The 20,496-nt window shown below is 43.0% G+C and overlaps 1 protein-coding gene across 1 annotated transcript in view; it reads right to left on the bottom strand.

Moving 5' to 3' along the window:
- nrg3b (neuregulin 3b) overlaps window positions 1-20,496 on the bottom strand; it is a 265,324-nt gene that overhangs the window by 44,914 nt on the left and 199,914 nt on the right. Inside the window, exon 3 of the mRNA XM_054764070.1 lies at window positions 6,754-6,827. Within this exon, the coding sequence (XP_054620045.1) occupies window positions 6,754-6,827 (74 nt within the window). The remainder of the gene's footprint in view (window positions 1-6,753; window positions 6,828-20,496) is intronic.

Below are 20,496 nucleotides of genomic sequence, written 5' to 3'. Positions count from 1 at the left end.
TGTGCACTCTACGTTTTGTTACGTTTACTTGTATTATTATTTTTTTTGTTCCACGTGTTACTTTGCTGTGTGAAGTGATATATTATAATTAAAAATTGTATTTTACTTTACACTAATATTTCCACTATTTATTCATCCGTTCAGCTCCAATACTTAAAAAAAAAGACAAAGGAAGTATGTTGTGCATAATCATTGTATTGCATATTATATTGCATATTACCGTATATTGCAGTTTGAACTTTACAGTTCAAACTGATCACGTGACAAACCTTTCTTTCTCTTTAGGTAGCATTAGCATGGCAAAAACACGCGTTTATCTCAGAATTCTGAGTTTTTTTCTTTTTCCTTTGAAAAAAATTTATATTTTTTTTGTATAAAGACAAGGAAAAAAAACGCCAAACTTTTTTTCTTTAGTGAAAAACAACAAAAATGACTTGTTTTCGATTTTTTGATTCTTGATTTCTTAATTTCTCTGATGAAGAAATACATTTAATGGCCAATTGAAATCAAACATGTTTGTTTTAAGAGATTGTTACAATTTTTTGGATAAAAAGAGATACCTGCTTTTCAGTTTTACTGTTCTGCAGCCCATTTTGGCAGCTAACCTTTTAGGCCTAAATCACGGTACAGTGGAACCTTGGTTAGCATCATTAATCAGTTCCAGAAGGGCCGACTCAAACTGAAATGTACTCTAACCGAATAAATTGTTCCCATCAGAAATAATGCAAATACAACTCATCTATTCCGGATACCATTTAAAACTAAACAAGAATAAAAAACACAGAGGACCACACGACTCACTCAAGCCTCGTCTTAGGCACCACCAGTTGGAGCTGGCCTTCGGACCTCTATGTGCGCACTGGAGTGTAAATTTGGATGAGGTCCGAAATGTACTGAGGGGCCAGCTCATTCAACGCCTTAAAAACAAACAATAAAATCTTAAAATAAATTCTAAAACGCACAGGCAACCATTGCAGGGAGGCTAGAATTGGGGTAACATGCTCCCTCTTTTTGGTTCCTGTTAAAAGCTGTGCTGCAGAGTTCTGGACTAACTGTAAGCGAGAAAGTAATTTATGGCTTGTCGTCCCATCAACCCTTCAGACACAAAGCCTATCAACCAGTTCCACCCGAATGATGAAATTCTGTAATAATCGACCAATAAATAATAGATTTGAAATAAATTCCAATAAAGTATCCATAAATGGAGTTTCCACGCCAATCCATGCTGAATGTACAGTATCCCTTCTGCCATCTCTAAGGAGGAAGTGTCCTGAATCCACATCGTCGATGGCCCGTGTCCTTAATTCTAAGCAAGTAGGTGACTCATCCAGCTCTAAGCTAAATTGCATACCTTCTGGACTCCCACGAGGCTAATTAAAGATGGAAGCACGCCCCCACTGTGAACCAATGCAAGGCCCTCTCACCTTCTCCCCACCTCATTTCCAATGCTAGCTTCCCTGCAGTGCAGTGTTCTCTTTTTAACTGTGAGCAGTGGAGACGCTCGGAACCTGTCGCTTGCGCTCGTCTTTGTAGCTCACAGAGGATGCTCACTTATGGCGAGTCAATAACGAGACAAAGGCACGGGAGCTGATGGATGAAGTGTGATTGCAAGGTGGTAGGGATGGGGTGGGTTGATTTGGCAGGGAGGAAGCAAACGCGTGTATGACAGAACTTTTTTTCTTCCTCACTGTCAGGGGGTGATTTGGAGCTACCAGCTACATGACAACGGCCGGGACTCAAATTGGTGCAGATGTGCATGTGAAAACAAAGAACACACAATGAATTGTCCCACTTAGAGCTGCTATTAAGTGTGTGCATGTACTGCATGTGTGTTAGGACATGATTTCTGAAAGCAGGATAATCCTCAGAACTCTGGGTAATCTGGGTAAATTTAGTTGACTGAGATTCATCTGCCCTGCTGGTGAAAGATCGTCACTAGTCAGACAGGTTGCTTTGTGAAACTATGTGCATGCATTCAGAGGCTAAAGTGGGTCCTGGCTGTCTAACTTCTTGACATGAGGCTAGCAAAGGAACAATTGCAGAGCTAACACGGTTAACACGGTAACGTTTGCTACGGTTGAGATCCAACTGCAAGTTTCACTCAAGACAAGAGCCGGCTGTCTGTATCAGTTCGGCATGTCTGGTATCAGTTTGACAGACATTCAATGAAATGATTTACACTGTCTAGTTTTGAGCTATAGTGGAACCTCACATCAACGTTATTACACGATGAGGTGTAACTTCTTGTTGAATTAATTTTACATGACAGACAAGAATCTTAAAATGCCTGTATGACGAATAAAAGTTTTACAATTGAACCAAATAGGATGACTTCAAATGTCACAAAAATGGGTGACATGCTAAGCTAAAATTGTTAGATATTGTGCTGCATTTTCAAAGCATTTAGGCCAGGGGTGTCTGAAGTGCGACCCGGCTGCCATTAGTGGCCCATGGCTTTTTTTTTTGTTGGCCTGCAGCACATTCTAAAAATAGAATTTAAGAAGTAAACTAAAAACAAAACATCAACAACAGCATAAATGACAAAAAATCAGCAGTAATTTTACAAGAATAAAGTCAAAATATTAAGAGAAAAATGTTTGTAATCTAACAAGAAAAAGTCGTAATATTTAAAAAGAAAGTTGAAATGTTCTGAAAATATTATATATACATATATTTTTTGAGAGAGAGAGAGAAATATTTTCATATATTATTGATTATTATTATTATTTAATAACTAATAATTATACAATTTTTGTAATTAGGTTTCATATAAAGTTCTACACAAGTTAAAACAGAACACATTAACTGTACATGATAAGAAATACGTATCCTTGCTGTGTTTCAAATATAATAAAAATATCAATCTGCAGCCAGAGAAAATGGATGTGTGATGTCAATAGGAGAAATAACAGCTCCCACAGTGAAACATCGGCGCCACAAGGGAAGTATAAAGCACACAGTACTTTTGTGACGCTGACTTGTGACCCCATTAACTGGCTCTGGCCTGCTGGTATCAAACACACGGTACGAGCAGGAATTAAGCTGTGTGGCGCAGACTCACATAAAACAGTGCACATTCATAAAAACTGCTGCCTTGTGGGAAAGGCTGAAAGGCCCTGTACCTTTGACTCTGTGTTTTGCAGCGCATGCAGAGCTTGCGTCGTGAAAGGAGAGACGTGTGAGGACACGGCGAGAAAGGTTAAAGAGTGTTGTAAAAAAAGATACAGGAGTTTTTTATTGTACATGCATGTCTGTGTGAAAAAGAACTCTCATGGTGCACATTGTGACTACGTCTGGAGCTGAAGCGATGAGGAACACCGCGCTGATAAGCTTGCAGCGGAGAGAAGTGACGTTTGAGTACAAGGGACAGGTGAAACAGGTAATTATGGTCGTCTGGGTCACTTGAATCGCCTCGCGGCAATTGCAGATGACCGTCATTGAAGTGTTTGGAGTCACGGAGGTTGAGTTAGAGAAGAAGAAACTTTGTCAAGCAACTGTGCAGTGAGTTGTGTATTTGGAGTGTCTGTTTTGGTGTATGGGTTTAATAACTCTGGCATCCATCTGTGTGTCCATCTGTTAGTAGGATTAGGCAAAAAACTGGAGTTCCTGATCCATCTCTGAAAGCCTTGTTTAAACACAATATTAGTCATGTTGCTGAACAAATATTGTATACTGAGGGCTTTTCAAAGTGTGGCACACTGAGCCGACCCCCAAGGATGTAAGAAGGTCATTTTGTCTTTGTTGAAAATGAAACAGTCATCTTGCAATGATAACAAAAAAGAAATCTAATTGCTGGTACTGCAATTTTTTCTGTGTCTCAACCAAAGCCGAATACCTTCACTTTCATGTACAGCCGTCCCTCGCCACTTCACGGTTTGAACATCGCTCCCTCACTCCATCGTGGTTTTTCTCATTCATTAATTAAAGACATACAGTATGTAGTATTCTGGTCACTAGGTGTCAGTAATGTTACACTGAAAAGACATTACCTTACATTACATCAACTCAGCCATGGCATGTCCGACATGACATAGTGAAAACAAATGCTCCTCCCATTGCGTGTGGAAGTGGTAAGTTTTTGGCTACTTACGTTGTCCTTCTTCCACACTCTGTTTGAAACACTTTGGTTAAGTTTAGAATAAATAAATTGGAGGCTAACTAGTTCGGTAGCATGATAATACTTCAAACGGCAGCCATCTCTTGTGTCCCTGCAGTGATGCCGTAGCCTGCGCGTATGTAGTATATGTGTTGCGCATTGTAGTGTATAAACAAAGAATAACCGGATTGACTAACAGTGACTGCAGGGGTGTTTTTTCATGTATACTGGGCTCTAATAAGGATAAAAAAGTTTTAAAAAAGGTTTTCTGTGCTCGAACTATGAAAATATTCCATTTATTAATATTAAATCCTACATTGTGGAAATTCACTTATCACGGTCAGGTCTGGAACCAATTAACCTTGATAAACGAGGGACGGCGATAAATTAATTTAACTGAAATGACTGTTTGCAACAGTTATGCGGCTGCCTAGAGGGTGCTAACTTTGGAATGTGCTGCAAGCATGTTATCGCACCCTCTTCCTGCTCCGAGCATGCAAGCTACGCCGCACATAACACAGAGGCAAAAGACAAGTACAATATCAGTAAAACATTTAAGTTAATATTGCATCTTTGGGACTGTTTTGTGTATGTGCGCGCATTAAGGGCACGTGTACGAGTGATAGCCATGAATGGCCAAACGGCAATTTCTATTTAATTTAATTTGTAATAGTGAAAAATATAGACTTTCTTTTCAATCTGTACATCCTCTTAAAGTGTCTCTTAATGTACCTTTAAACGTTTTGCCGGTTTTGTTGAAAATCTAGTTTAATAAGTCCTTTCAGTCAACATTTCCAGCAACTTTTACTACCAGGAATTGATTTATAACTTGATCGGTGAAATAATTCTTGGTCATCTGTGTGGTTTGTATTTCTACCTCAAAGTTCCTAAAAATGTATTTCAGTAATCCCTCATTTATTGCAGACCAGGCCATGAAGACCAGGCCGTGATAACACACTTTCCACAAAGTAGCATCCCTTATTTATAAACAGAGAATTTTCCTAGTTAAAGGTTTTTAACATGATTAGAGCCACCTAGACATGAAATAACACCATTATAGTCACCTTTACACTCGTATTGCCCAATATGTGTCTTTTGTGTGTTTTGCTGTAAATGTGTTCTGGTGCTAGGAGAGCTGAGCAGGGGGACAGGCAGGAAGTGACTTTGGGGGTTCAGCGTTGAGTTTTATCTTTGAGTGGGCTATGTCCACAATAGTAGCCCTTGTTGCATTTTGAGAAAATTCAAACCTGCAATAAAAGCCTGTTGTTCCAGCGATCAAGTCTGGTGCTTGTGTGTTTCACCAAAGTTACACCAACATTACTGACATACCAGTGTAGAATACTACATACTGTATATCACAACGTCTTTGAATGCTTTTTAGGAATGCCTTATGTTTGTGTTTTAGTTCCTTTAGCCATCTTTATGCTGGAAAATGCTTCATTGAGGCAAAAAATATGTAAAATTTGGTTATATGCTTTTTTTTAAAACTAATAATAGGCCGTATTCAACTAATGAAAAAGCATGATTTATTAATTAATATACAGTATTTTGGAAAACAGTGATTGAGTGAATCCGTGAAATTCAAAGCGCAAAGTGGCGAGGGATTACTGTATTAGGTCAGATGATTATTAGTGCAAGTAAGTAAAATAAAAAACAAGTACGATCCTCCGCAAGAGAATGGGTTAAGTGTAATGTTATGAATAAAGTTCAATTATTATTATAATTACAGTGTTCCCTCGTTTATTGCAGGGGATATGTTCCCAAAATAGCCCGCAATAAGTGAAATCCACAAAGTAGACAACTTTATTCTTTTTTACAATTATTATATATGTTTTAAGGTGGTACAACCCGTCAGCATACACTTTATACGCTTTTCTCAGACATGCATTCACATTTTCTCACATTTCTCTCTTGTTTAAACACTAAGCTCAAACCTTTGTTTGAATTTTAATGCTCAACCTACGAAGTCTGACACAAGAAATGATTAAGTGACTCATTTGTATTTCACTCCTCTGACCTCCTCGGACCGTGCCTCTTCATCCTGGCACCGCTCCACTGAAGCGTTTTTTATCCTTGTTAAAACATATTGTTGCTCTATCCTCATCCTCCTCCTCCGACCAAAAATTCATTTATTCCGTAATGGCGCCCTACAGCCACGTAACGTCTACCTTCCTTCAGCATGTCCAAAAATCCAACTTTTTGTGCGATGGTTAGCATCTTTCTCTGCCTTTTGGGTGCAGAACGTTTCGTCGACATTGTGGGTTTTGTCGGGAAGAAAATGTGCAAACATACAGAGTTCAGGGTCTCTGGAAGCTGTTTTCTAGCAATCAAACAACAGGAAACATGCCAGTTTGGCACAAAGGAGATTGATTGACAACGGTCAACAGCCAATCAGGAAGGAGAACACAATGTGAGATGATGCGCTGTAAAAAAAGCACTAAAATTTCCCTAAAAAAAAACAGCGCAACAGCGAGCCTGTGAAAGGTAAACCGCGAAGAAGGGCGGGAACACTGTAGACAAAAAGACAATTTAAAAAATAAAGTGACCTAAGACTGAGGGTAAGTTTTTTTTTTTTACCCGACCCCCTTGTCGGTTAATTCCAGAGGTTACTGTTCAAGACACAAATACAAGACAAGAAAATCAAAAAGAGGGCGTACTTGGGTCCGACAAGATGGCATCGGTCTTGGGTACAAACTGGTCGCACCGTAGACCGTGGTAGCCTTCCTTACACCTGCGGGACACACAAAAACAGGCAGTGAGATGACAGACCAAGTCAAAGGAAGGCATATTTGAGTTGAAGTGCAGGAAAGCTACAGGAATGAGGGGATGGAACAGGAAGGAGGAAAAAGGGTGTCTGTTGCCTGCCTGATAGCACATGAGTGACAGGAAGACCAGGTCCATGTGGAGAAGCTGGGATGGAGAGTACTTGGTGTGATCTAAGTGATAAAGCTATGGCTATAAGAGTCGTGTAAAGACTGTCCTGACAATGTCTGACGTTTTGGTGCAGTTAATCCCAATGCAACTGTCATAAAGACCAACAGATAAAGTCACAGTATCTCACAAAAGTGAGGACACCCCTCACATTTCAGAAAGCATTTTTATTGCAGTATGTCTCTTTAAACTCCTCAGTGCCGGTAGCACTCATGCAGCCCCAGACCACCACCATGCTTGACTGATTTTGGTGTGTTGACTCATTTTCAGTGGATAGTACATCTATACTGCTGTACAAGCTGTATTTTGTATATTGTAGTAGTAAGCAATAGTCAGTGTAATTGCTTTACTTTTGTAGACTACATAGCTGTGTAAGGATAAGGAATACATGGCGGTATAGTTGCCTCAGCGTGTACCATGCAGCTCCATGCAGTTACTTGAGTTGACTCCCAACAACTGCATATGTGTTGAATTTTATGCTTGACAAGGAAGTCACTCAACGTGGGTGTGCAGACCTTGTTAGATAGCATCGTCTTGTCACCTACAAGGGGGCCACCTTATCAAGTCTTGATCATCTAAACCTGTATCATCTCCACCGGCTGACTTTGTCTCCTTGCACTCTGGCAGTGCCGTGATAGCAGATTTTCACAAATAAATAGATAAATACATGAAAAAAAACCCAGCTGGAAGAAAAATGATGCTGAAAGAGTTTGGAAATCTCTGCGGAGCTGCAGGGGCAAAGCAGACACAGCTGACAACTTAGTGTGTGTGTCTGTGTGTGTGCGTAAGCCTGATCCACTTCACATCACACATGGTCACGCCATCCCATCCATTGTTACCATTACAATGAGTTCCTTTTTAAAAGCCAGACAGACAGGAAGTGAGAGCCTGGAGGTTCATGTTGAAATAATAAATAAATTAAAAAATTAAAAATAAAAAATTTAAAATTAAAAATAAAAAAATAATACATTGAGCCTGAAATAAAATACTCTCTTTATGCTTTTACTGAACTTTAACAAAAACATGCTGGTTAGTATTAAAGCTGAAGGTAAAAGGTAAATAAAGGTAAGGACTGTGCAGTTTGTACAAGGGCTCCCCCTACAGCTGTGGGGTGTAATTATGTAAGTTGGAGCCACTGCAACACATTCACAGCATTTGTTAAATAAAGTGTATTGAGGTTGAAGCGAATGATACACACCGTAGCATCAGTGCAGATGCTAGTTAGTGAGCTTTCCTGGCTGGTCCACCAGTATTAAGGACCACAAAAGGAATTGATCGGGAGTCAGTGACATAGGATCTATTGTTGATCCCATATTGAAAGCCAGTATGTGTTCTTTTTGTTAAATGTATTTTTTGCTCTATATGTCACATTTCATACAAATTATATCTGGAAGGCATTAACGATTAAATGTGTTAAGACGGTCTACTCTCTAGTTTAGCTGTACCCGAGAATTGAATTCATAACAATGAATTAAATATTGATGAATCATCATGGAGAGAGGTCATTAAATTAGGTGACCCACAGTGGCGACTCTGTATGGATTATATCTGTTATATTTGTGTCCGCCTTATTTATTTTTTCCATCTGTCTTGTACAACTTTTAAATGTATTATCATTATTACTACTATTATTTTAATTGTTAATACTACTACTATAATAATCATTTCCTGATTTTGTAAAAAAAAATATTTTTCTCCATCATTCTTGTAGAACTTTACATAATACATGACGGTAATAACAATAATAATAATGACAATAATTATTATTATTATTTCCATTATGTAGCCAATTATTCATTTTGAAGAACAAATCAAATACATGTACAACAACAAACAACTGGTGGGTTCTCTGGTGCATTATTATTTATAATAACTATGAATAACACTGTATTACTATAATAATAGGCAATGCCATAATGGAGACTCTTTTATACTATTATATACTGTACTTCAGTGAGTAATGTGTCACATTATGCAATATATTCAACCTGAGTCCATGCTAAATGTACTGGAATTTCAAATGCAATTTCCCTATCTGTTTAAATAAGACACAAGTTGAAACCAGTTGGCAGCAGTGTGAATTCAGGAGGTGAGCGCAATCCCATTAAAGAGACGAAGAGCCGCTGTAAATTATTCACATACTGTGTGTACAGTGTATCGTCTTCGAGGATAAATGAGAACAATTACATATTTTATGAGGTATCCCCCTGGTAAAGCAGCAAAGTTTAAAAAGTTAATGAATTCTTAAATATTGCGTCTTAATTTATTGAGTGTGTCGGGGTTGATCCATATGAGGGAAGTCGAGCTATTTAAATGAATAAAAATAAATAATAATAAAAAGTCCCCTCAGGAAGATTCAGCATGTTCCCTCCCTGGTGTCTGCGTCAGTTACACAACGTTTGTGTGGTGTGTTGTGTGCTGCGTTGCTGCCCTCTCCTGTGCTCATGTTCGCAGTGCACTCGCCACACCATCATGAGGAGCGGATTGGCAACACCTGGAGATAATTAACGAGACCAGTCTTAAGACACGAGATCTCCAGACACCGTTGCCAGATCGTTGATCCACTATCCACGACCCAGGCGCTCCCTGCTACCTTCTGATGCTATTTGTCTCTGTGCTAGTGACCTTGCTAGTTTCTTTTCCCTGCTTGGATTATTCAGCAGCGTAAGCATTGTGTAGTACTATCCTGCTTGACCACTCAGCAGCGCTTTTTGTTCCTGCTCTACACCTTTTGGTAGCTCTCTTAGTTGTTCAGCCTTTTCCCGTCTGCACTCGGGTCACCTTTTGTTGCCGCATCCTTGTTTGTATTTTGCTGCCTTTGTTATCCCTTTTTTGGCTTGGAGTAAACCATTTCCAACCCTCACGTCGACTCACGCGTCTTGGAATCCCCTCCTGCGGCTCACTCCGTTCCTAACAGAACGATCTGGCCAAAAGACATGGATTCCGCGGAGTTCGACCGGGTTCGCTCCGCCCTAGCACACCAGGGCGCACTTGTTGGCGAACATTCCCGTACTCTACGGGAGATCATGGAAGCGCTGTCCTCCATGTCCACAAACTTTCAATCATTGGACTCAAGGATGGAGCAGGTGCTCGCCGCCAGCGGCGCCACCGGCGCCAACCCCCCCTCCGACCGTAGCCCCACCGGTGAGTCGCAAGCCTCTCACTCACCCCCCACCACACGCCGTGAGCCCAGCATACCGCCTCCACCCCGCTTCTCGGGTAGCGAGAGCTCATGCGAACAGTTTATTCATCAGTGCTCGTTGGTGTTTGACCAGCAGCCCCACACGTACGACTCGGACTCAGCCAAAGTGGCGTTTGTCATGAGCCTACTGGTCGATAAAGCAGCTGCCTGGGCCATCGCCTTAAGTAAATCCAACCCGGCCATTCGCACCTCCTTGCCACTTTTTTTGACCGAATTACGCAAGGTTTTTGAGCATCCCGTGGGGGATCGCGAGGCTGGAAGCCGACTATTGGACCTCAGGCAGGGCAACCAGTCCGTCGCCACCTTTTCTGTCGAATTCCGTGTCCTAGCGGCAGCGAGCGGTTTCAACGAACCCGCCCTCCGAGCCGTTTTCCGCAAGGGGCTTCAGGTTCGTGTCATGGATGAGGTTACCGTCCGTGACGATACCACCACACTCGACCAACTTATCGACCTCGCTATCCGCCTGGATGATCGACTGAGGGAAAGAGATCGCGTTCACCGGGAGCGAGCCAACCATGGCGGGGCAACTAGGGAGACTCCACGTCGGAACCAGACGTCCCTCTCCGAGGGGCACACCCGGAGCAACGCGGACTCGGGCTGGGATTCGTCATCCCTCGACGAACCCATGCAACTAGGAGGAGGACGGCTCTCGTCCACGGAACGCTCTCGCCGGCGGCGTCTTCATCTTTGCCTGTACTGTGCTGGTTCCGGCCATCAGCTGTCGAGATGTCCCAACCGGCCCAGACGACGTCCCAGGTCTCCAACCAGTTCAGAGACTTCCGAGAAACCGGTATCACTTCAGGATCGACCCCCCGGAGGGGATCGTTCTCACCCTTCGGCTTGTGAGTATGCGGCGAGGGAGTCGTCCAATAGGACAGCTCCCCCGGGCCAACGACGGCTCCAATTGGCTGGGACTTTAACAGGACAGGGCATACACATAGCCGTAGTCGCGCTTGTCGACTCGGGTGCCGACGATAACTTTTTAGATGCTAACTTGGTTAAGAAGCACGGGTTGGTTAAGATTAGGCTGCCTAACCCCAAGGAGGTACATTCCCTGGACGGGAGGTTACTAGCAATCATAACTCACCAAACCGAATCTCTATCCTTACAGCTCTCCGGTAATCACCATGAGAACATTAGATTTTATATCATGCCTTCTCAGTCGGCTCCTGTCGTCCTGGGCCTCCCTTGGCTGCGACTTCACAACCCTATCTTCAACTGGGAGTCAGGTAGAATTATTAACTGGGGAGGGAATTGTTACGCGCGGTGTTTATGCTCCGCGTTCCCTAAGAATTCGCCACCCAGGAAGCCCACTGAAAGGATTAAACTTGTCGGAGTTCCCCCTATTTATCATGATCTGAGAGCCGTGTTCAGTAAGGATGCAGCACTGAGTTTACCGCCTCATCGCCCTTATGACTGCGCCATAACACTAGTTCCTGATGCCCCTTATCCCAGCTCTAGGTTATACCACGTGTCCCAACCTGAACAGCAAGCGTTGAGGGAATACATTTCGTCATCTCTCGCCGCAGGGCTCATTCGTCCTTCTTCCTCGCCTATGGGGGCCGGGTTTTTTTTTGTGTCTAAGAAGGACGGCTCCCTTCGCCCCTGTATCGACTACAGAGGTCTGAACAATATTACTATTAAGAATAAGTACCCTCTTCCTCTCATGGACTCGGCGTTCTCTTCCCTTCACACCGCGAGCATATTCACTAAATTAGACTTACGCTCCGCCTACCACCTGGTCCGCATTCGGGAGGGAGACGAGTGGAAGACGGCTTTTAATACTCCTATGGGTCATTACGAGTATCTAGTTATGCCGTTCGGGCTTACCAACGCACCCGCCGTATTTCAATCTCTCATAAATGATGTTTTACGTGACTTGATCGGACAGAGCTGCTTTGTATATTTGGATGACATTTTAATTTTTTCTAACTCTCCACAGGAGCACGTGCGGCATGTAAGGGAGGTCCTCCAGCGGCTCTTAGAGAATAAGCTTTTTGTGAAGTCCGAGAAGTGCGAGTTTCACTCCGCCTCCACCACCTTCCTGGGGTACATAGTGGAGAAGGGAAAGCTACGTGCCGACCCCGCCAAAGTACAGGCGGTGGTCGAGTGGCCCTCTCCTAGATCAAGGAAGCACTTGCAGAGGTTCTTGGGCTTCGCCAACTTCTACCGCAGGTTCATTCGCGATTTTAGTGTTAAAGCGGAACCTCTGACGAGGCTGACATCTACTAAACTACCTTTTATATGGACCCCGGAGGCGGAGAGAGCATTTAGCAAGCTTAAGACATTGTTTACCTCAGCACCGGTTCTTACGCACCCTAACCCGTCTTTACAGTTCTTAGTGGAGGTTGATGCCTCGGACACAGGAGTGGGCGCAGTTCTCTCCCAGAGGTCCCCAGTCGACCAGAGGCTGCACCCGTGTGCATTCTTCTCGCGCCGCCTCACACCACCTGAGAGGAATTATGACGTGGGGAATCGGGAGCTGCTGGCCATCGTGCTTGCCCTGCGGGAGTGGAGGCACTGGCTGGAGGGCGCCACCCAGCCGTTCCTCGTCATGACGGACCACAAGAACCTCTCCTACATACGCTCTGCTCAGAGATTGAACTCTCGCCAGGCACGTTGGGCTCTGTTTCTGACTCGTTTCGAATTTTCCATCACTTACAGACCTGGTTCCCGGAGCGCGAAACCCGATGCACTCTCCCGGATTCACAGCACAGTGGAGGAGGCCAGGAGTCCGGAGCACATTGTGCCGGGGGCCAAGGTGCTGGGGGCGGTCATATGGGAGGTGGAGAAACAAGTGTCCGAAGCATTGAAGGGAGTCGACGCGCCGAAGGGGTGCCCCAGGGGTAAGCTGTTTGTTCCTCCCAACCTCAGGTCCGAGGTCCTGCAGTGGGCCCACACAGCCAAGATCTCGTGTCATCCGGGCGTTCGACGCACCCTATTCCTGGTGTCCCAGCGATTTTGGTGGCCGTCCATGGCTACCAACACCAGGGAGTACGTGGCAGCCTGCTCTGTCTGCGCCAGGAGCAAGGCATCCCATCGCCCACCCGCAGGCTTACTCCAGCCGCTACCGATCCCACCCAGACCCTGGTCCCACATCGCCCTGGACTTTGTCACGGGACTACCTTCATCCCGGGGTAATACTGTGATATTGAACATTGTAGACCGTTTCTCAAAGATGACCCATTTCGTCGCATTACAAAGGTTACCATCAGCTCTTGAAACGGCACGTTTACTTGTCAAACATGTCTTCCGCATCCATGGGATCCCCATGGATATCGTGTCGGACCGGGGTCCCCAATTCACATCACGGGTGTGGAAAGCCTTCTGTCGAGCCCTGGGCGCCAAGGTCAGTCTGTCGTCGGGTTATCACCCCCAGAGCAACGGCCAGACAGAGCGGGCCAATCAAGACCTGGAAGCAGCCCTTCGCTGCGTTTGCCACCTACATCCCACCTCCTGGGCCGCACACCTTCCATGGGTGGAATATGCGCATAACTCCCTCACCAGCACTGCCACAGGGTTGTCCCCTTTTAAGACTGTCTACGGCTACCAACCCCCCCTGTTTCCCTCACAGGAGAAGGAGATTGCCATTCCTACAGTGGAGTCCCACCTCAGGCGAGCCCGGCGCGTTTGGCGGGACACCCGCACAGCTTTGGGTCGAACAGCGGCTCGGAACAAGCAACTGGCGGACCGGCACCGTATCCCGGCACCCACGTTTATTCCAGGACAAGAGGTGTGGTTATCATCTCGGGACTTGCCACTCACAGGCACGCGCAGGAAGTTGAGACCAAGGTTCGTGGGCCCCTACGTGGTAGACTCCATAATTAACAGGTCAGCAGTCAAACTAAAGCTACCCCCCACACTGAGGATACACCCAGTCTTCCATGTTTCCTGTCTCAAGCCGGTCAACTCCAGCCCCCTGTGCCCTCCGGCTAAGGCCCCACCTCCGCCCCGCATCATCGATGGCCAGCCAGCATACTCAGTGAGAGCCATATTGGACGCGAGAAAGAGGGGGAGGGGGGTGCAGTATTTGGTTGACTGGGAGGGTTATGGGCCTGAGGAACGCTCTTGGGTCGCCCGCTCCTGTGTCCTGGACCCTCAACTTCTCGTGGACTTCCACTCGTCTCATCCTACCAAGCCAGGTATACCGCCAGGTGGCGTTTTATAAGAGGGGGGGATACTGTGGTGTGTTGTGTGCTGCGTTGCTGCCCTCTCCTGTGCTCATGTTCGCAGTGCACTCGCCACACCATCATGAGGAGCGGATTGGCAACACCTGGAGATAATTAACGAGACCAGTCTTAAGACACGAGATCTCCAGACACCGTTGCCAGATCGTTGATCCACTATCCACGACCCAGGCGCTCCCTGCTACCTTCTGATGCTATTTGTCTCTGTGCTAGTGACCTTGCTAGTTTCTTTTCCCTGCTTGGATTATTCAGCAGCGTAAGCATTGTGTAGTACTATCCTGCTTGACCACTCAGCAGCGCTTTTTGTTCCTGCTCTACACCTTTTGGTAGCTCTCTTAGTTGTTCAGCCTTTTCCCGTCTGCACTCGGGTCACCTTTTGTTGCCGCATCCTTGTTTGTATTTTGCTGCCTTTGTTATCCCTTTTTTGGCTTGGAGTAAACCATTTCCAACCCTCACGTCGACTCACGCGTCTTGGAATCCCCTCCTGCGGCTCACTCCGTTCCTAACAGTTTGAAGTTGCTTCATAAGACACGCAGACACTAATTTGCAGAAGACTGTGTGAGACTGCTTGAAGCCCACCCATGGCACTCCCACGCGTTCTCCACGCAAATTAACGGTGACTGGCCATGAGGTATCGCTCTCCAGACCAGGCGGTGTGGTTTGCACGCCGTCTTGAACATGTGTTCATAGCAGCTGGGTCGTACAACGTCTTTCAGTCGTTTTTGTTTTTTTTACCCCTGTATTTGTTAATTCATTTATTTTAAATTAATGAGTATATTTTCATTTGTATCTATTTATTTATTTTAAATTGTGATTTAAAAAAAAAAAGATTATTTTTATTTTTTTTACACTTTTTGTTATTTTCTTCTGTCTTTTATCAATGAGTGTTAAGGTGATGTAATTCAATGTAACATTGTTAAACGTGAAACAAATAATACCATCACTATTGCACACACACACACTCACACGTGCACACACACGCACACACACACTCACACAATGGCTGCAGGACATGAGCTCTTTTTGGAACATCACACACATACGCACAAAAGCGCATCATTATCTCACATTGTTTACCATCCATTTACATTGTTTGCATCTCTGGTGAAGTGTGGCTCGTTTCATAGCACTACAAAAAGATGAAGAAGCCAGACAGGCTTTCCGCCCTTTGTTGGCTTGTGAGATGGAATACTAACAAGAAGGCACCTCAGCCTGCACTCAGGGAGAGAAGGTACCCGTAGGTTGGGATGTAATTTAGTAGTAGCAGCAGAAGTAGTAAAAGAAACGACCACTGTGCATGTTATAGAATCATTTGTCAAAATCCTCCAATAGTAACTCAGGAGCCACATCTGGACTGCTTATTGTGGACCAGGTGCATGACAGGACGGTACATTTTATGAAGGGACAATACTACAGAAAGTAAACATGATAATTGCATCTTGCCTACAGATGAGCATGGTAGTGGTAGCATCATGGTCTGTGGCTGCATGAGGGCTGCCAGCATTAGGGGAGCTGCGGTTCATTGAAGGAAACATGAATTCCAACATGCATGGTGACATTGTGACCAGCCTAAAATCCACTCCCTTCAGAAAATGGGCTGCAGCTATACAATAATGGCTGAGGACAGTAAAGCTATACTGTCCAAGTTGACTTTCTATACTATTGTCCCTTGAGAAGACATAAAACAAGGGTTGCAGAAATGTGCTTTTTTTTGGCAGGTGTGGACATCTAAAGCACAGCACACGTCGAAGCAAATGTATGCAATTCCTCAGTTGTAACAAAGAGAGAACCTTAAAAGAAATACCAGAATGTGCTGAAATGAGATTCTCATACACAGCTGGCACCTGATCCAATCTGTGTGTGATGATTAAGAAGTTGCATGCAACAATCACTTTCTCTTAATTACCACACTTTTTAGCACTGTTTTTTCCCCCCCCTTCACTCTCACTGTCAAAGATAATCATTTTTTGGCAGCAGGCACACACTCAGTGCCGTATTTCCTCAAGTGTTACTGAACTGAATGGAATTATGTAAAAAAAATAATAATATAAATTCTTAATAAATAAATGTGAAATTTTGCCACAACTTCAATTGCTGTACATAATGCTGAGTAAAAATAAATATGGGGCTGCACGGTCTAGTGGTTAGCATGTTGGCCACACAGTCACAGTCTGGAGATTGGGAAGACCTGGGTTCGATTCTCCCTTGGGGCATCTCTGTGTGGAGTTTGCATGTTCTCCCCGTGTGTGTGGGTTTTCTCCGGGTACTCCGGTTTCCTCCCACATTCCAAAAACATGCATGTTAGGTTAATTGGAGACTCTAAATTGTCCATAGGTATGAATGTGAGTGTGAATGGTTGCTTGTCTATATGTGCCCTGCCATTGGCTGTACCCCGCCTCTCGCCCGAAGTCAACTGGGATAGGCTCCAGCATGCCCCCGCGACCCTAATGAGGATAAAGCATAGACAATGGATGGATGGATGATACAATATGGTTAAATATTTATCACCCTTAATTATAAACGCTAAATATTAATTGTAAATATTTTTTAAATAAATGTTGGACAGTTTTGCCACAATCTGGACTACTGCATGGATCCAGAGTAAAAATGTATATAAAATACTGTATATTAAATATGCGTCTGTGTAGGCTCTCAGTCGTTCAGGAGTTGTCCATCGAGGGAAAGGCTTCTTGAGACGTCATCTGTACTTCTGTGAAGAAGGTGTAGGACGTTTTGCTCCTCATCCGAAGAGCTTCGTCAGCGAACTAACAAGTGCTGGTAACCTAGGCCTTAAATACAGTAAGAGTGGGCGGAATTTAATTTAACATAATATTCAATTGATATATTATCATAATCAATGCATGTTTAAATGTCACATTAATTTATATATTATTATATTATTTTGTAAAATAAATATTAAATAATAAATATTAATTCAATATAATATTAGATTCACATTTTTGTGATGACCACTGACTGTGCCTAAAAAATATGGTTATGGATAAAACATTTAGAGGTCTAATTTAGTTTTTTTTAATAATGACAAGCACACCAAAAAAAAACAAAAAACAAAGCTCCTTCATCATGCATGCACACACACTAATTAGCGGCTGACACGTTCCTCATTGTTATTGATGGCCTACAAGGGAGGAATAGGTTATGAGTTGGCTGCAATCTTCCCAAAATTGCTTTGTTGTTCTCTGACTAGCAAAAGAACCAAAATCATTTGTCTCATTCAGCACAAAAAACAGTTTAAAGCCAGGTTACGTTACCACTGGAAGTTCACTACTCTAGTCTGGACAAAAAAACAAACTTGGTACACACTATGGCACTTTGGTGTGGTTTGCTTAATGTTTAAAATGGTATAATGGTCATGGGGCAGCTTTCGTGAAATAACCAGACCAATAACCAAAATACCATCTTATTTTTAGAGTCTATTTTACCAGCTTAGATTATTATTCTTTGCTACCAGAGTGACCAGTGTTGTAACCAGTGTGACCGCCCCCTTAGTGACTATGTGAGAGTTGTTTCATTCCATGTGTGATCCAATAATGATTTCTAGAAGTAGTTGACATGAACAGTACACTAAAATGTATGAAAAGAAAGACTTTCTGGAAAAAAAATGTAAAGTCTGTCATCCAGGATAAACATGACAGTAATCCCTCATTTATCACGATTAATTGGTTCCAGACCTGACCATGATAAATTCATTTCCGCAAAGTAGGATTCCTTATTTATGAATTGAATATTTTCGTAGTTAGACCATAGAAAATCTGTTTATGAATACGGTTGTAAACATGGTTTTTAACATTTTTAGAGTATTCTAGATGTGAAATAACAGCCCTATAGTCACCTTTACACTTGTATTACCCAATGTAGTAGACATAATAACAGAAAATAAGGCATAAGACATAAATAAGACTTGTGCTTATATGTGTTGCTGTAAATGTCTTCCGATGGGTGGCGGACAGGAAGTGACGTTTGGGGTGCACAGTGAGTTTCAGCTTAGTCTGATCACAACAATAGCCCATGTTTGTATTAGGGATTTTTCTTTGAGATTATTGTGCCTGTTGTGAGAGAATTCAAACCTGCCATAAAAACCTGTTGTTCCGGCAATCAAGTGTGGCGCTTGTCCGTCTCAGTGAACATTACAGTAACATCACTGACACCTAGTGACCAGTGCAGAATACTACATATCATCACAACATTTTTGAATGCTTCTTCTGAATGTCTTGTATTTGGATTTTAGTTAATTTAGCCATTTTTATGCTTTAAAATGTTTAATTTAGGTAAACAAAAATGTAAAATTTGCATACACATGCATATTCTTTGACTTAATAGGCCGTAGTCAACCACAAAACAGCAACAATTTATTAATTCATATATTTTCAAAAACCGTGATAGAGTTAAGGCATAGAATTCAAAGCTTGATGTGGCGAGGCGCAACTGCACGATAAAACGAGATGCTGATGTGCACTTGACCCCAGTTAACTCAGCAGCCGTGTGGTGGACATCCCTGAAAATCAACAGGCTTCATTTTGCAAAGAATTAGTCCAGGTGCAATGTCGCCATGCTACTTCTGACATTTGATCAGCCATCTGGATAAACACACACTTGAACAAGCGGACAGTCAAATCCCAAATACAGTAAGCATCAAACGGTAACTTGGCAAACTGGAAACAACAAAAATATCAATGGGGTCTGGCATTTCTCCGCCCTTGCAGTACACCACTCCAAACCTCATTAAACCCTTGCGGGATGAAGATGTCCTGGCTTGTTTGCACATCAGCGGTGGCTCTAGAATGAAAGTGGCTGCTGGCAACATATTACGCCACTACATCATGACGGCACGCTCCCAAGCTGCTGTAACAGGTGCTGTTTCAAAGGAGCAGAGATAAGACAGGGGAGGAGGATTGGGAGGGAGGGAGGGCGGAAAGTGTTGCATTGCTCTTCAACTTCAGACGTTTCTGTTTTCAACGAGTACACAAAGCTCCATAAAGAAAAACGATCTATACTGGTTTGAAAAGAATAAGTCTTGAAGCTATGCTCTTGAAGAGTCAAATGGGTGTTTTTCAGCTGCAGCTTGTGTAGGTTAAATATTCATACAGCAAGTGTTGCCCTTGCAAAATCTCATTTGCAATACATTGCATCTCTATAGTGCACTACTAACCACCAGCAATTGGTAGATACATCAATATCAAGGCTTCAAATACTAGTACTACTACTGTTACTCTATATGCCTCTGTTCAGTTAACCGCAGAGTCTCCTACAGTCATGGAAAAAATGATTAGACCACCCTTGTTTCTTCAGTTTATTGATCCATTTTAATGCCTGATACAACTACATGTACATTTGTTTGGACAAATATAATAATAATAACAAATATAGCTCATAAGAGTTGAATTTAAGAGCCGATATCTAGCAACTTCCATGGTTTTCTTGATAATACCAAAGTCACTTAAGTTCTTGAATAGCTAAGTTCATGAATAGCTATAGCATTGTCCTGCCAAAAAATCTTACTCTTATGAGCTATTTTTGTTGTCATTTGTTGTTATATTTGTCCAAACAAAGGTCCTTCAGGCTTTAAAATAAACAAGAAACTGAAGAAACAAGGGTGGTCTAATCATTTTTTCCATCATTGTATACTGTAGTGACTGACAGCATGGTCTGCATATCTGGGGCTCTAAATAGCGCTCAGTCAGAAAACATTGGCTGTGGCCGTAGGCAACCTCTAAATGTAGCTGCATTTGAAGTATTATGAGTGGTCAGCATCCAGCAGCTTTATCGACCTCTGCATACGCTTTAAAATGTTGGTGTGAAACTCACGCTAGCTTGTTAATGGTCTCTCTCTAGTTATTGGCTGCTTCCAATTAACAACAAAAATATCCTAGAAAAGTGACAATTTCTGTGCCAAAGAGTAAAATCTAATTGGATTTAGCTCACTGATGTTGCCGTGGAAACACAACCGGAGCAGAAGCGACCTTTATCTTAACAAGTGCATCATTTCATAGTGAAAAGGAGCAGGCTGAAATACAGAGCAAGACAGTAAGATTTTGTTGTTTTTACAATATAATCACAGT

This window comes from Dunckerocampus dactyliophorus, chromosome 2 (genome assembly GCF_027744805.1).
Source record: "Dunckerocampus dactyliophorus isolate RoL2022-P2 chromosome 2, RoL_Ddac_1.1, whole genome shotgun sequence".
Classification (NCBI taxonomy): Eukaryota; Metazoa; Chordata; class Actinopteri; order Syngnathiformes; family Syngnathidae; genus Dunckerocampus; species Dunckerocampus dactyliophorus.
The sequence above is the reverse complement of the archived record's forward strand: the minus strand, read 5'-3'. Positions and strand labels throughout refer to the sequence as shown.